This window comes from Hirundo rustica, chromosome Z (genome assembly GCF_015227805.2).
Source record: "Hirundo rustica isolate bHirRus1 chromosome Z, bHirRus1.pri.v3, whole genome shotgun sequence".
Taxonomy (NCBI): Eukaryota; Metazoa; Chordata; class Aves; order Passeriformes; family Hirundinidae; genus Hirundo; species Hirundo rustica.
Window position 1 is genome coordinate 27882502 of NC_053488.1, and position 14280 is coordinate 27896781.

Below are 14280 nucleotides of genomic sequence, written 5' to 3' on the forward strand. Positions count from 1 at the left end.
CAATATGCTTAATAATAATTCCAGTTAACAACAAGGCTGATTTAACAACCATCATAAGCCTTTTGTATTGTTAAGATGTTTTATTAGGATAACTTCAATAATACACCAGAGATTGTGGGGGCAATGATGAGTCACACTTTAAATCTGCACATACTAAAATGTGTTAATTAAAATTGAAATTAAAATTAATTAAAAACTAAAATAAAAGCCAACTTTCTCCAGATCTAAATCATGCTTTAAGAAATTCAGTAGTGTGTCCTTCCAAACCTCTGCTCAGTGCAAAAGACTCTATTTTTCTTGAAGAAAGTACAATCACCTCATAAAATAATTTTGAAGCAAGCTCAAATATAAAAAAGCTTCCTCGGAGACTATAAAGCATAAAGTCCTACATGGCCATGAAGTAGTAGCAACATTTCCCATCTGTATTTTAATATTATTATTATTGCACAAATGCAAAGTAATATTTTGCTGTATATTTAAAAGGCCCTTAACAGATGGAATTAGAGAAATCAGGTGTCTGTTTTTAAGTCATTTGCTTTTCAGACACATTACCTGCTAAAATTCTGCTACTGCCAACAGGCTCTTGGGCTAAATTAGCAACTTCAGTGTCAACTAGTCGCTTAATGAGATACTCCAGGAATGTGTTCACTTCAGCCACATAAGGAGTCCATTTTGAAAACAGGCCAAAAGTCCTGAAGTCCACCGAGGCCAGTCGGAGTTTGCAGAAGGATGTAGAAAGCCATTCTATTGTCTCTCTGACCTGTAAAAAGAAGGAAGCTATTAATCAGCTGCAGAAAGCCTGCACAGCAGTGTTATCTGTCACTGGAGGGCATCTATTTCACCTGAAAAGCATAAATCAATGCAAGAGGCACCCACCTGTTCTGTGGAGAGGAGAGTTTTTGCAGCATCCCTCACCACAGGACATTCAGCAGAATCACTTTTCTTCCAACTGCCCTTCTCAGTCACTGCTGAATCACACCCCAAAGCTTGAAGTGATGCCTTCCAACAGTCAGGGCTTAGAAGCTGCTCTGATGAGCCTTAGGAGAAATAAGAAAATGCATTTGTGAAAACCAGAAAGATGTTAGTCTCTTTCTCCAAACAAGTCAAAAAAGGTTGAAATTAGAGCTCCCTGCTACATGAAAAATTTGGTAACATGGGAGCTTGAAAGCCCCGAGTTTAAAGGTGAGAGACTACCTCTAGTTTGCAAATGTAATCAACATTTCCTTTTGGCATCTATGTGTTTCTCTCCTTAGACAACTTCCCAGGCACTTTGTACATCCCTGGCTGCAAACACACATTAAGAGACAGCTGCTGCCTCCGCAGGTACGGTTTGAAAGAGAGAAGAACTTCTGACCCCATTTGAGGGGCACATCAGAATATGGGTGGCATCAAAAAATGTCAACCAGGACATTTTCAGCAAATTTCAGTGTCAGTTACATGTCTTCATAGTTGCAGCTCGCTGCCTGATATTGAAGAGTAATCAAACACAAGGGTTCTGCATTACAGACCATGGCATAATCATCATTAATAGGTGCTTCCTAACAGAAGACTCTCCTCCATCCTCCTCCTGTTACATGGGCTGAAAAGTCTGTTGTCACTGATGTGTGTGCCCTGACTCACAGAAGAGCCACAATATGTCTAACAAAAACACATCACATAGCAAGGCACATAAAAATGCCCTACGTAGAAACCTAAGGAAGTGTAAATCCTTCTGCAATTTAACTCTGCTGCACAGAGTCCATATTTTTAAGCCAGAAGGGTTCTGTACAAAGGCTTAGGATGCATCACCTCAGATACTCACTTTGCACGAACAACCTTAAGAAATCACTGTAGTGGTCAGGGAACTGATATTGGAGAAGGTTAGTCCAATGCTTGCAGAAGATATTAAATGGCATCAAAATATCTTCTTCAGGTTCCAGGCCACATGCATTGAGAGCCAAGTGAATGGACTCCAGGAGCTGGGTACGCTCTGAGAGAGGCGGCTTGGCCACACTCAACCACTGCGTGAGGTCGAACTACAACAGAGCACAGGGAGCATTTTTAAGCACGAGAATCAACAGACACAACCCCTTCACTAGGGAAATTAAAGCATGACATTTTTATGTACTTAAGAAAAACCTCATGAATTTGCATCTCGTTAGCCCTAATTCCAAACCTCACTCTCCAAAGGCTATGATTTAGCATAGTGCAGAGGTCTCTAGATCTACAAAACAGCCCTTGGCATGGTGGCTCAGATTCGTAAAGATTTGTCTGAGTTTCCACACAAGCATTAAACTGGACTGATGTCCATAGTCCATACATTTTCAGTTGGAGCAGCAAAGCTTTGAGCACCTGCTTGGACCTTGGTCAGCAGGGACAATACTGACCACTGCCACTGAGGACAGCTCACAGTCCTGCCCAGGACAGACTGCCTCCTGCTCCCAGCTGTCTTCCTGTAACTAAAGAGGAGAATCAGAGCAATATCAAAGGGCAAGTGTTACACTAATTTCTGCACTGGCAGTATCATGAGTAGCAGATGTGCAATTCATTTGGTATTACTTTACTCTTTTTTAAGACAGGCAGGAAGGAGACAGGTGCCAAACAGAGCTGGAAAACACAGACACTGTCCCAAATTTTGTTTTGATTGTTAGATACCTGGCATTCATTGGCTATTGTGATGAATGTCTTTGTAGAGACACTGGGCAGAAGTCATCAGGAGACAGTTTAATGTCAGCAGTAAGCCCTGGGACGCACATCCTGATAACTATCTGTGCTAGAAAAGGCTACTTGAGCTATTTGCTTTTGACCCCAGCCCCTCTTGAGCTTAAATGCAACGCTTACCATTTGGTATGACCAACAAAACTCTACAGAACCTCTTAATGCTATTTTAAAGTATCAGATTTCCACCTCTTTCCTCTTTAGCTTAAGTACGTGGTCTTCAGGCAAAGAAAACCCACAGACCAGACTTTACCTTTGTCAGCAGCATGAAGACAACATCGCTGTTATCCTCACTCAGAAAGGCCACAACTTTTTCGTATAAAGTCACAAATTCACTGGGAGAGGCAACAGGAGTGAAGTAAGGAGAAAGGAGAGTACAGAGCCTCCGATTCTGCAGGATTGTCTGGAGCAGATGCTTGCACTCTGATTTGGTCCCACTGATGAACACCTGAGAAAAGTGGGAATGGCGGGAAAAATAACTGCCAAATATCAGTCAACTGGAAAATACACCTCTTAAGCTTGTTGTTGAGACAATCATAGTTTTGGTCCTTTTATAAAAAGGGAAGCCTTTCTCAAAAACAAAAGACTGAGATTATAAGATAAACATCAATTAAATGCTGTTATTCCACAAGATATAACACAAAACAAATATGTCTTCCTAGCTCACTTCAGACCAGCATTTGTGATAACATATGTTGTCTAAAAATACCTGGAAATACCATTTTTTTCTGATTAAATACCCTAAGAAAATGAAACCTGATTTCACTAGCCCTGCTTGATAATAGGAAAAACTTTACAGAACTAGAGCTGTGAAGAACTTCTCAGCACTTCACCTGTTAAAGGTGCTCAAGGACAGCTGCACATGGAATTTAACTTTATCTAAGACAAAAGTATCTGGACCTAAAGCAGAAGCTAATGATTTTTCTCAGAGCACAAACACAGCAAATATTACCACCATCACCAAGCATTTGTCTTCGTTTCTGATATAACTCAATACACAGAGAACACTGCAAGGCTGTAGAAGGAAGGTGTCCAAATGCAGAGGTTGACAAGATGTGCATCAACCAGAAATGGACAGGTAACAGCAAAGCCTATGCTGAGACACACTCTTATGAACTGAAAGTATCCAAACCCTAGTTACCTGCCCAAAATTCCAGCATTTAACTAACACAATGACAGTTTAAGCAGAGGCACCTCAGATCAACAGTTTTCATTTTGCTTAAATGTAAGGTTCACTTCTTCTAAAGACTATGCATATTACACAATTAGTTGAAAATAAAATGGGATAGATGCTTAGAAATTAACTTTAAGCCTTCTGAATGTGTTTAGGACTGCCCTCCCCCCTCCATTAACAGAGGTGAAATTGGAGTAAGAATTAGCACCAAAAATCAAATTATAAAAATTTAGAAAATCTTTTCATATTCAAGAAATCAACTCACTTGGCCCAGAATCTCAATGCAGGATGTGAAGAACTGTCTTGTGGGAGGATTACGTTGAGTTTCATCACACACATATTCTACCAATGTAAAAAACAACCCAATTCCAACTTTCTTGATTGCAGGCATAGGCTGCACCTTGTAGATATTTATCAGGGCACTAAAAAAAATTAAGTTAAGAAGGAAAATTAAATTTACACACAGAGAATGTAACAATAAAGAGAGATTTCCTGCCAATATATAGCCTTGAGATGAGTATCTCTGATACTCCCTGAGTATCCTTCCTTCTCACGTTCAGACTGAAAAGTCACAGATTTAGCTCATGTAATTTTGCTGCCTGAAATGGATACTTCCAAACCTTAGAAACTCTTCATAATCAGAGTCAGAAAGTGAACACTGACAGATTTCCAAGGCATAGTTCCAACGGATTATTTCTCCCTTTAATCATATACTCATATTCTGATGGCATCTCAACCGTTTTTGTATTGCAAGAAAATCTACCCCATTTTATTTCACAGGTGCAACAATTAAAAAATTTAAAAAGAAACAATCTTTTCTTGTGTATTGCCAAGTAAATGTTTCATTCAGATCAAACCCCTGTCTTTACTAAATCTGAATTAAAACAGATGAAGAAGATGCAATTCCAGAGGTAAATCCCAAGTGTTAGCTCATCCACAGAATTTATAAGATTAATGATGAATAATGAACAAATAGAAGTAGTACATAAATCCTTTTACTTGTACAATCATTACACGCTATAGTAAACCAGCTACACTAAGAGAATCCCAGCAGGAATCTGGAAGATTGAGGATGAAGTTGCAAAAGTGGACCTCTGGGATGAATTGTAAAAGGTCTGTAAGTGAGGAAAAGGGCCTTGGACAACCCCATTTTATTCACACGCCCTCAAAAAAGAGGTATTATCTAGCCCACTTCCACTGCACCATTTTGTTTCACATATTGAAAAACTACTTCAAATTATAACACTCTATGAAACATTTATGTCCTGCACTCTAACAGAGAAAAACCCATAGAGAGTCATATTCAAATCATATAATTAACCTGTGGCTGACACAGCTGTGGTACAAATTTGCTACTTCCTAAAGCTTAGCAGAGTGTCCTTGTGTCATCACTGAGTGTCTTTTTACAGGATTAGGAGGGCTATTATAATGCACAGAACAACAAAAAGAAGTTGTAAACAATAAACAGAAGTACAACACAATACTGTGTGCCCTTACAAAACAACACAATACTGCTGAGCCTGAGTGACCCTCTGATAATAAGAATTACTGTGTCACAAACATAGAGGTCTCAGGATCCCAGCTCTGTTGTTGGTCCAAGCAGATAAGCACAAAGAAAAACACATGAACACGTTCCACATTTTAATTCTAACATGCCAAAATGGAAACACAAACACCACTACCCAGAGCAGCAACTGAACAACCTACGTTATAAAATTCTCCACGTGTACAGCTGCTTCCACAACACCCAGGGAAGGTGGCTTCATGGCTTCTGCCTGCAGCTGTCTCACCTCCTTATGCAAAGCATGAAGCTGCTGGTTCACTGCTTCATTTTTATGCTTCCCTTCAAACTGAACAACAGAAAGACACACATTCACTTCAGAATGAACATGGTTTTGCTAATTCTTCCATGCTGCAGCTATTTCTAAAAAAGGAGCAGAGTCCAGTCAGAGAACTTTGAATTTGGATGGCTTTCCCTTGACAGCTTTGATCAGATTTAGTACATCGTGCCCAAACACATATCCTTGGTCATCTTCCTAATTAACTGTCACACACTCTAACAGAATTCATGTCTTTTATCTAAGACTTTTAATCCACAGGGACTGAAACTTAAGAGGGAATCAAAAAATTAATTTACTAAGCAACATGGAAGTATTTCCATAAATATTTTCATTCCTACTATTCCTGTTGGCAAGCAAATTCCCTTCCATGTACTGGGATGCAGTTTAGCAGTTTAGAATGGATGCCACGAGCAAAACAAATTATGCAACAACTTATTCTTCAGCTGCTGATCTACTGTTCCTTTTGAGCATTACACATGAGGTGTTTCAGACCACTAATTTGTGTGTGGATTTATTTGGTCAAAGGCTACCACTTTGATAATAATTCAGCCATTTCACATTCATCCTCTATGTTCAAGAGCCCCAAAAGAGAGGTGATGCCATGCCTCTAACCTGGATAGTGAGCTGAGCTGCTCCCTGGCAGCCTTTATTTGAAGTTCCTCGGCACTCCAGGTGAAGGGTGATTTGCTCTTCTCTGTTGACATACAGCTTAGGCACTGTGTCCAGGATCTCACTGTTCAGAGCAACATGCTGAGACTCCCAGAGAGCTGCAGTTCTGAAAGGCATTTATTAACAAAACTACCAAAATCTTTCCTGAAAACAGCAATGGTAAGAATTTAAAGAGAGGAGACTTTAATTTAATGTGCTGTACAAAGACTCATGACACTCTCCTGGAAAACATGAAAGGTTATTAAATTAAATTGAGCTAAAACTTCAAAGTAATTGCACTTCAAAGTAAAAAAAAAAAGAGGTTCATAAGAACAAAACTACTCAAGTATGTGTGAATGTGTCAGTTCTTTTGAATTACTTGATATGACAGCCTGGAAGGAAACTAAACAGAATAATCCCTGTACTGTAGGAAATGCAATTTTTCACCAGACAAAAAAGAAAGGAAAAAAAAAAAAAAAAAAAAAGGGAAAAAAAAAATTCACCTAAAACCGATCTAAAACTGATACTAGCATTGTTTAGACACAACCTCTCTTGGGCTTAGTAGTTTTTGTTCTAGTTCATAATATTGTTATTAAATTACTATATTAGATAAGACCAGGTAAAGATTGACCAGTTGTGACTGAAAAAAATTCAGCTGGATTATCTGAGTTTGAATATTAAAAACAGAAAGTCTACTTCAGTCACAAAGCTAGCAGAACCAGAAATCAGATTTCTCTCCTGGATGCTTCATATTACAATTACTACCTTAGAGCAAAAGGGTTAAATAACTCATTGTCAACAAATCTAGTCTAAAAAGGCTTTATTTCAGGAAATATGCCAACGGAGAAAATAAGTTAGATGCACTCTGACATAATCTCAGTTGTTAGGTAAGCCTTGTGCACTCTTAGGTCAGCTGAAGAAGTAGAAGAAAGACCAGAAGAAAGAGAAAACAAATGAGACAAAAAGCCGGAATCAAGGGCTGACAGCCTTGAGCTAACACCAAAATGAGGCTGCTGTGAAGGACATCTTTAGGAAGAAATTCCTGCCTGTGAGGGTGGGGAAGCCCTGGCACCCTGGCAGAGGGTGTCTAGAGAAGCTGTGGCTGCCCCATATCGGGGAGTGTCCAAGGCCGGGTTGGATGGGGCTTGGAGCAACCTAGGATAGTGGAAGGTGTCCCTGCTGATGTCAAGGGGTAGAATGGGGTGAACTTTAAGGTGCCTCCCAACCCAAACCATCCTGTGACTTCATGATCATTTTAAGGCACTGCTGGACACACTGGTGAGGCACAAGGAGCACTGACATGACTCACTTGGCGTGTTGCTGTAAGATGTTCAGGTCCTTGCGCATGAGCTGGATCGCATCTTTCTGACTCACGAGAGTGGCAGAGGAAATCACTGGTACAGGAGCTTTCATCATCTGCAGTGGCAGAGGGGGTTTGGGAGTATCAAGCTTCTTCAAACTATTCATGATCCTCACTTTGGCTACAAAAATTTTTTAAAAAAACAGAAGCAAGTTTGGTCAATAAGAAAAGTTTACGAGACGCTGAACAAAACCAGGGTTTTTTTTTGCATGAAACATTTTTAACTGCAGAAAATTATTTCTCAGGTTTCCCCCTTTAAAAAAAAAAGTCACTCAACTAATTTTCTTATTTTTGTCAAACTTTATTTCACAGAGCTAATTTTCATGACCAGTTCTTCCACCACACAAAGATTAGGATCAAAAGACGCACTGGTTTCCTTGTTTTCCCCAAACACTCCGAACTTCAGTTTTCCTGTCATTCCACTTATTTTGGCACTCATCTGACACAGGCACCCAGACAAAATTCTAAGAAAAATTCATCTTCCTTTTCCTGTAACTCATCATCACCTCTAGTCTTGTCAGTGTCAATTCCTTCTCAGTGCACAGCCTTTCTCTGGGTCAGCCCTCTCTGCCTGCTGATTTCCATTCAGTTTCTTTGTCCAAACAATGTAAATTCACCTACGAAGCTATTCCAGTTCCCTTCTATTCCCTCACTCCTTCCTCTTCTTTGGATCCAAACTGGACCCAAATCCAATTTCACCACATCCTTAATGTACCGACTATGACTATCACCCCTTCTGTGCTAGAACAACCCTTTCACTATGCCAAAATTCCAGGGAAACACACAGGGAAAAGCAACACAAAACAAAAAACAAACAAACAAAATCCCAGAGACAGTATGTTTTCAGGTACAGTTGGTTTTACCTTTGCTTGCACCTGTCTCTCTCTAAATCTTGGGAAAATGTCTGGAGCATGCTCTGTGCAGAGGAACTTTTGGGGAACTCACCCATGATGCCCTACCTCTGCCCTGTAACATGGCAAACTTGAAGCCAGAGAGCATCAATGTTAGCCCCTCACACAAAAATCTTAGTGAGAAAACTGTGACAACTTCATGGAAAATACTGTGCCCACAGAAAACAAACAGTATTAATATCTTTATTAGCAGGCATCATCAAGCTCCTAAAGAAACCAGGGTTTTGACATCCCAGTAATTCTTTAAAGCGCAATTTCCTTAAGGTATTTTTGTCTCTTACCCGACAAAGGGTTGGTGAAATCTGTTTCCCCTGCAGAAGCATAGGCTGGATGTGATTCAAGCTGAACCTGCAGCCAAAGGTTTACAGCTTCCTGAAACTCATGGTGTATGAGCTCCACGTTGACATACTCCATCCACAGATCCTGGAGCACAAAAGAATGAAATTATCATCCCCATTTTGATCAGCACCATGTGCTGTCCACCCATCCTAGTAGGTGAGGAGCTCAAGTAAGTAGATAAAAAATATACCCTGCAGTTTTAAGTCATAAGAAATTTCTTATTAAGGGGAAAAAATCTAAACTGAAATAAAACACTGAACTCTTCTTATTACATATATAGATATCTATTAAAAAGTATTTGTCACACTTGGAGATGAAACCTGACACATGGTATAATCTCTAACATGTAAGAGACAATAGGAAAGACAGATTATTAAAAGTCTGCTCCTAAAAAGGGAATACAAGAGACTGAGTCTAAAACATCATGTCTTGATTAACTGCAGCCCGGCCAAAGCAGGCTGCATTTCCAGTAGTCATATACACTAGGGGAGTGAAAACAAAGCAAGCATAAGTAAATGCCCCTCCAAAATCTCTCCTCTTGCAGGGTTTTGCTTATATTAAATCTTTAGGCTTGAAGAATAGAATAATACACACTCACTAACTTGCATTTGAACCTGATATTTTACAGACTACCAACACAAGCAGGTTTTGGCTTCCAGTCTTTTGTTATTTAAAGCTGCAACTTCAATAATCCTCTAATATTAACTTAGAACATAAGAAGAATTACAGAGTGGCAAAGAAAAAGGACTGTGTTGCAAGAAATGACAGATATGCAAGGCATCTACATTTGAATCCTCTTTCAAACATAAAGGAAGGCAGTTTGAGATTTTAGGAAAAATGTTAGAGCCACTAAGGTATCATACATACTGTATGTGCATAAAAGACCAGTAACACAACTTTCTCACTGATTTCAAAGACTCATTTTAGCAAGTGGACTTTAGATTTCAGATTGTCAGTGTTATTAGCAACTCAGTGTTATTAGCAACTCACCTGTTGATTCTGCATGACTTTAGCAAGTCTATGTGCATCATACTGCTTTGGTAAAGAGGGAACGTATGTATCTCCTTTCTGGAAACTCTCTTCTTCCAACCACAAAATTAAAACATTACAAAGTCTGATGAAAAAAAAAAGGAAAAAAAGGAAAAAAAAAAAATCAGTGTGAATTTCATTGTTCTAAGGTTTGAATTAGGGCAACAAATAATACTACAAGGTGGCATGGTCAAAAAAAGATATTTCAGGTGTTTTCAGGTCAAGTTAAAGACCAGCAGTGGAAAGAAGGTATTTAGAAAAATATGAACGGCAGCAAAAAATAGTAAGAGGACAAATTTTGAAAAGGAAAACATTTATGCATACTAGCATAAGACCCAAGACCGGAATAGTCTCTTATGTCAGAAAGTATCACCAAAATCCCATTCAAAAGACCAAAGGAATAAACAGAGTACACATGAGCAAGTTTGGCTTTTCACCCCACATCTCTGCAGAGCCTGCTCCAAAATGTCATGCCTGAGTTAAGTCACATCTTTTGATTTCTTTTCAGTGTCTCATTCATTCCCATTTCCTCCTTTGTTAAAACTTTAACATAAGCACACCTTTTTTTCAGCTGACATCATTCCACCAACTGCTACGATTTTCACAATCACACCATCCCAAGGTTTGTGACAAGGAAGCACTACAATGCCATTAAATCTTCACAATGTGGTATTAAATATCACTAGCAAACTCCTGCTTCCTTCATCAGTGTCATTGGTGAAAAAATGGAAGTAAACCAATTCCAAGAATCAGCCCCTATAAACTCTACCAATAATTTCCCTCCTGTCTAGAAAACTAGACAGGTCATTAAACTTTCTGAGCACAAGATTTATTTGGGCACAGAGCAGTCTGGTTCTCTGTTGGAGTGGGGAACTTATTTGAAATGAAAGACTGAAAATATTAATCAAGTTTATCTGGTGAGCATCTCTGGACTATTCTTCACAGAGAACCAAGTCATATTTATCATCTCTCTTGTTTGTATGGTACCTACTGATTGCTGAGAGGAAACAGGAGCAGGAGCAGATTCCAGACATCCAGGGCCCCTGAACAAGGGACTCTTTTCAAATATTTCAAATAATCCTTTCAAATATTTCCTCACAACATTTACATACTTCCTCAGGTTTAACGTATATGAGATATAGCTATCTCTTAGGAGCTACTATCCCTCACAAAAGTGGGCATTCACCAGCTGAGTAGCAGTGAGTGACTGTGTCCCCCTCCTTAGTGTACTCCAAGACAAAAAAGGAGTCATGTGGTGAGGTTTTTGGTAAGCAGATTTACCACTTTTCAGATGCTACAGAACACACTTGGCAGAGCTCACTTTTAGGCTGCTAACCAAGCAAAGTGCACTGAACCACATGCTGAAGTCCCCAGTAAATTTCCTGAAGAAGTAATTTTACTCAGACATAAATTCAGGCCCTGCTCTGTGAGAAACATATACACACATCAAGCAGCTGTTTACATTTATAGCTAGTGATATACATATGAGTTGCAGATATGCCTAAATAATAAATATTTTGCCAACATAGGGCTACCATTCATTAAAAAAACAAATACTTTCCCCTTAAGGGAGTGACAAACCTATCAACAATGCTTTATTTTTAGTAGTAAAACCAGACCCCTCTCAAACTAAACCAGTTATACAAACAGAGGAATGGATCTGAGCCCAGCTATGCACTTGAGGACAGGGATTAGTGGTGGCCTTGACAGTGCTGAGTTAACTGCTGGACTTGATGATCATGGAAGGTTTTTTCAACCTGAATGGTTCTATGATTTTATGATTTTAATAAGTGCCTGCAGTACATCTAAGGTCACATCCCCTCATTCCTCACACAGCTATGACTGCACTGTAGCAGTTACGCAGGCAGTTGCATTGATTAATGTGGAACTGGGCAGACTTTTTTTACCTGACAAGTTCCTTATGCAGCTCAGGTGAAGTCAGGTAATCAGGCAAGCAGCTGGCCTTCTTTGGCGACCTGTCACTGCCCTCAGGACTCTCCACTCTCAGTGCTTTACTGGCAGCATGGTGGAAGTCTGCCACCTCTGTCAGCCGCTTCTTCATCTCATTTAGCAAGTTAACATGAGCTGCACTCTGAAAAAAGCGTCTTCCAATACAGCCATCTACAGGTAATCTAAAAATGAACAAAAATGCATAACTAAGTCTTGTTGCAAATGTCAAATCAGAATCCCTGCAGATAAATTGGCTCACCAGAGAGGCTGCTGGTACCCATTGCTTTTGGGAGCAGTCAGTGTAACGCACTGACTCTCACTTGCTGCGCACTTAATTAGTGCTTACTAGTCTGCCAGAGCAAGTCAGACTCACCCATACTGTGGTCCTGGCCGGTGAAGGTACAAGAGGAAGAACTTCTGCCAGATCAGCGGCATGAGAGGGTGATCTGCAGGGGTAGCAAGGGCCTGGTGAGCCCAGCGGTAAATCATGAGCCTCTGAAGGGAAGGGACAATGGGCAGCTTCAGCTGGGTCTGGGCTTTCTGCAGAAACAACATTTCCAGAAAAGTGTGGCACTGTAACAGGCTGTCACAGGTTAACTGAGCGGATTAACACAGCATGAACACTTGGTAATTACAGAGGAGAAAACCTTGGAAGCAGTCACACATCTGTTACAGGTCCTGATGGATGAGCTGCCCATCTCACAGTTATGTTGGACAGCAGACCTGTATCTCTGATGCTCACAAAACCCCAGCATGATGGCTCTGACACAAGGCTAATATATGGGTCATTGGTGTTAATTACAGTTAATTACAGTTAATTACTGTTCTTCCTCACAGAAGTAGATGTCCCCGGTTTAAGTCTCCAGCACGCTACTTTTAGCATTTTCCAGATTACATTTAATACAGCTCTAGTGAAATTTTCTAGTGAAAATTCGAAACAGTATATTTGCAAAGTATAACTAATGTGAAGAAAGAACACAGAAGCAAAAGCAGGGAAAAAAAAAAAAAAAAAGAAAAAAAAAAGCGGCAACCTATGAGTAGCAGCATCCTATTTTAGCAACACCACAGACCCACTAAATGGTTTAACAGTCCCATTTCAAACTCCCCTGGACTGTGCCTGAAGCAGGGGAATGGGAGGCTTTTCTGAGTTCCCAAGACTGGGAGCAGACCCTGGCACCACCTCATCTCCTGTACCAGACCTCTGGCATCCTTTTTCACACAATTCCCACACTCTTTTTGTCTTCCAGCTAAATCAAGACATGCAAGCTGAGGAACAAGTGTTCTCCAGACCAGCTCCAAGGATGCAAGACATGTACTTGATACAGCCCAAGCAAACCTATTTTCATAGAGCCACCTCCTTCACTGAAACACACTGAAACAGCTGAGATGAAAGATGGGTCAAAAACTACACTTTGAGAATAGGCAGCTTTGGTTTCCACTTGCTTCACTCCAGAATTTCTAACAGAATTTGGGCAAAGAAGCTGGAAGCCACTGCAACGTGGCCTGAAGTACAGCTAAGTGCCTTGTTAAAGGAGATGCCTAAATAGTTTTGAAAGCCTTGGAAAGTAATTCAGAAAACAAAGAGAAGTAAAGGCCAATCTTCTGAACAATTCAGATCATCTGAGGAATCATTTGTTTGAAATACAGACACATTTTCCCACCTGAAAAATAAGCACTCCCCATGTCAGGGGCATAGAATAAATCCACTGGAGGCTGTGAGACTTTTAGATGACCCAGAAAATCATACAAAAGCACAAATTAGTTTTCTGTAAATATACTGATATAGTAAAATCAGGTATTTCCATGGTAGCTTTTAAAGATAAAAGAACTCAAATATACTCAAAACGTAAAAGAAACTCTCCCTGCAGTATATTTTCTCCTGCACAGCCAGGTAAAGCATTATTTATGCATTTATCCTAGTAAGAAAGTAGTACGTAAGAGAAAAACTAAATGATACATGGGAACACTTTTCTCCAGCAGTTCTCTCTAATTAATAAAAAGGTATGACCAATTCTCTCACCTTTAAAGCCTGATCAGGAGTTAAAGCATTGATAACCAGCTCCCCCTCCACTACTCTGCGAAGCTGTGAATCTTCTTCAAATATTGACTCCATATTTAACACCGTCCATGCAAACCAAACCTGGACAACAACAGAAATGACAGAAATATTGATTAAAAAATGACAGGGGCAAGATCAGGAAGCTTTATGATTTCTTAAGAGGAGTAAGTGTTTGACAGATTCTCATTGCAGAGCTGCATAAAGCAGTATCACATCTCAACAACAAAACCTCTTTATCCTTAAATTCAAACTTCCCCTTTGTACAATCTTGG

At 39.8% G+C, this 14280-nt stretch overlaps 1 protein-coding gene across 6 annotated transcripts in view; it reads right to left on the reverse strand.

Moving 5' to 3' along the window:
- The window catches only part of EPG5 (ectopic P-granules 5 autophagy tethering factor), a 56056-nt gene that overhangs the window by 13006 nt on the left and 28770 nt on the right, over positions 1-14280 (reverse strand). For all 6 annotated transcript variants that reach the window (XM_040089821.1, XM_058424063.1, XM_040089819.1 and 3 more), the window contains exons 21-33: positions 13970-14089; positions 12323-12489; positions 11907-12131; positions 9961-10084; positions 8913-9054; positions 7670-7841; positions 6325-6487; positions 5579-5721; positions 4137-4293; positions 2951-3145; positions 1802-2015; positions 877-1037; positions 553-760 (exon numbers count right to left, since the gene is read on the reverse strand). In XM_040089821.1, the coding sequence (XP_039945755.1) occupies positions 553-760; positions 877-1037; positions 1802-2015; positions 2951-3145; positions 4137-4293; positions 5579-5721; positions 6325-6487; positions 7670-7841; positions 8913-9054; positions 9961-10084; positions 11907-12131; positions 12323-12489; positions 13970-14089 (2191 nt within the window). The remainder of the gene's footprint in view (positions 1-552; positions 761-876; positions 1038-1801; positions 2016-2950; positions 3146-4136; positions 4294-5578; positions 5722-6324; positions 6488-7669; positions 7842-8912; positions 9055-9960; positions 10085-11906; positions 12132-12322; positions 12490-13969; positions 14090-14280) is intronic.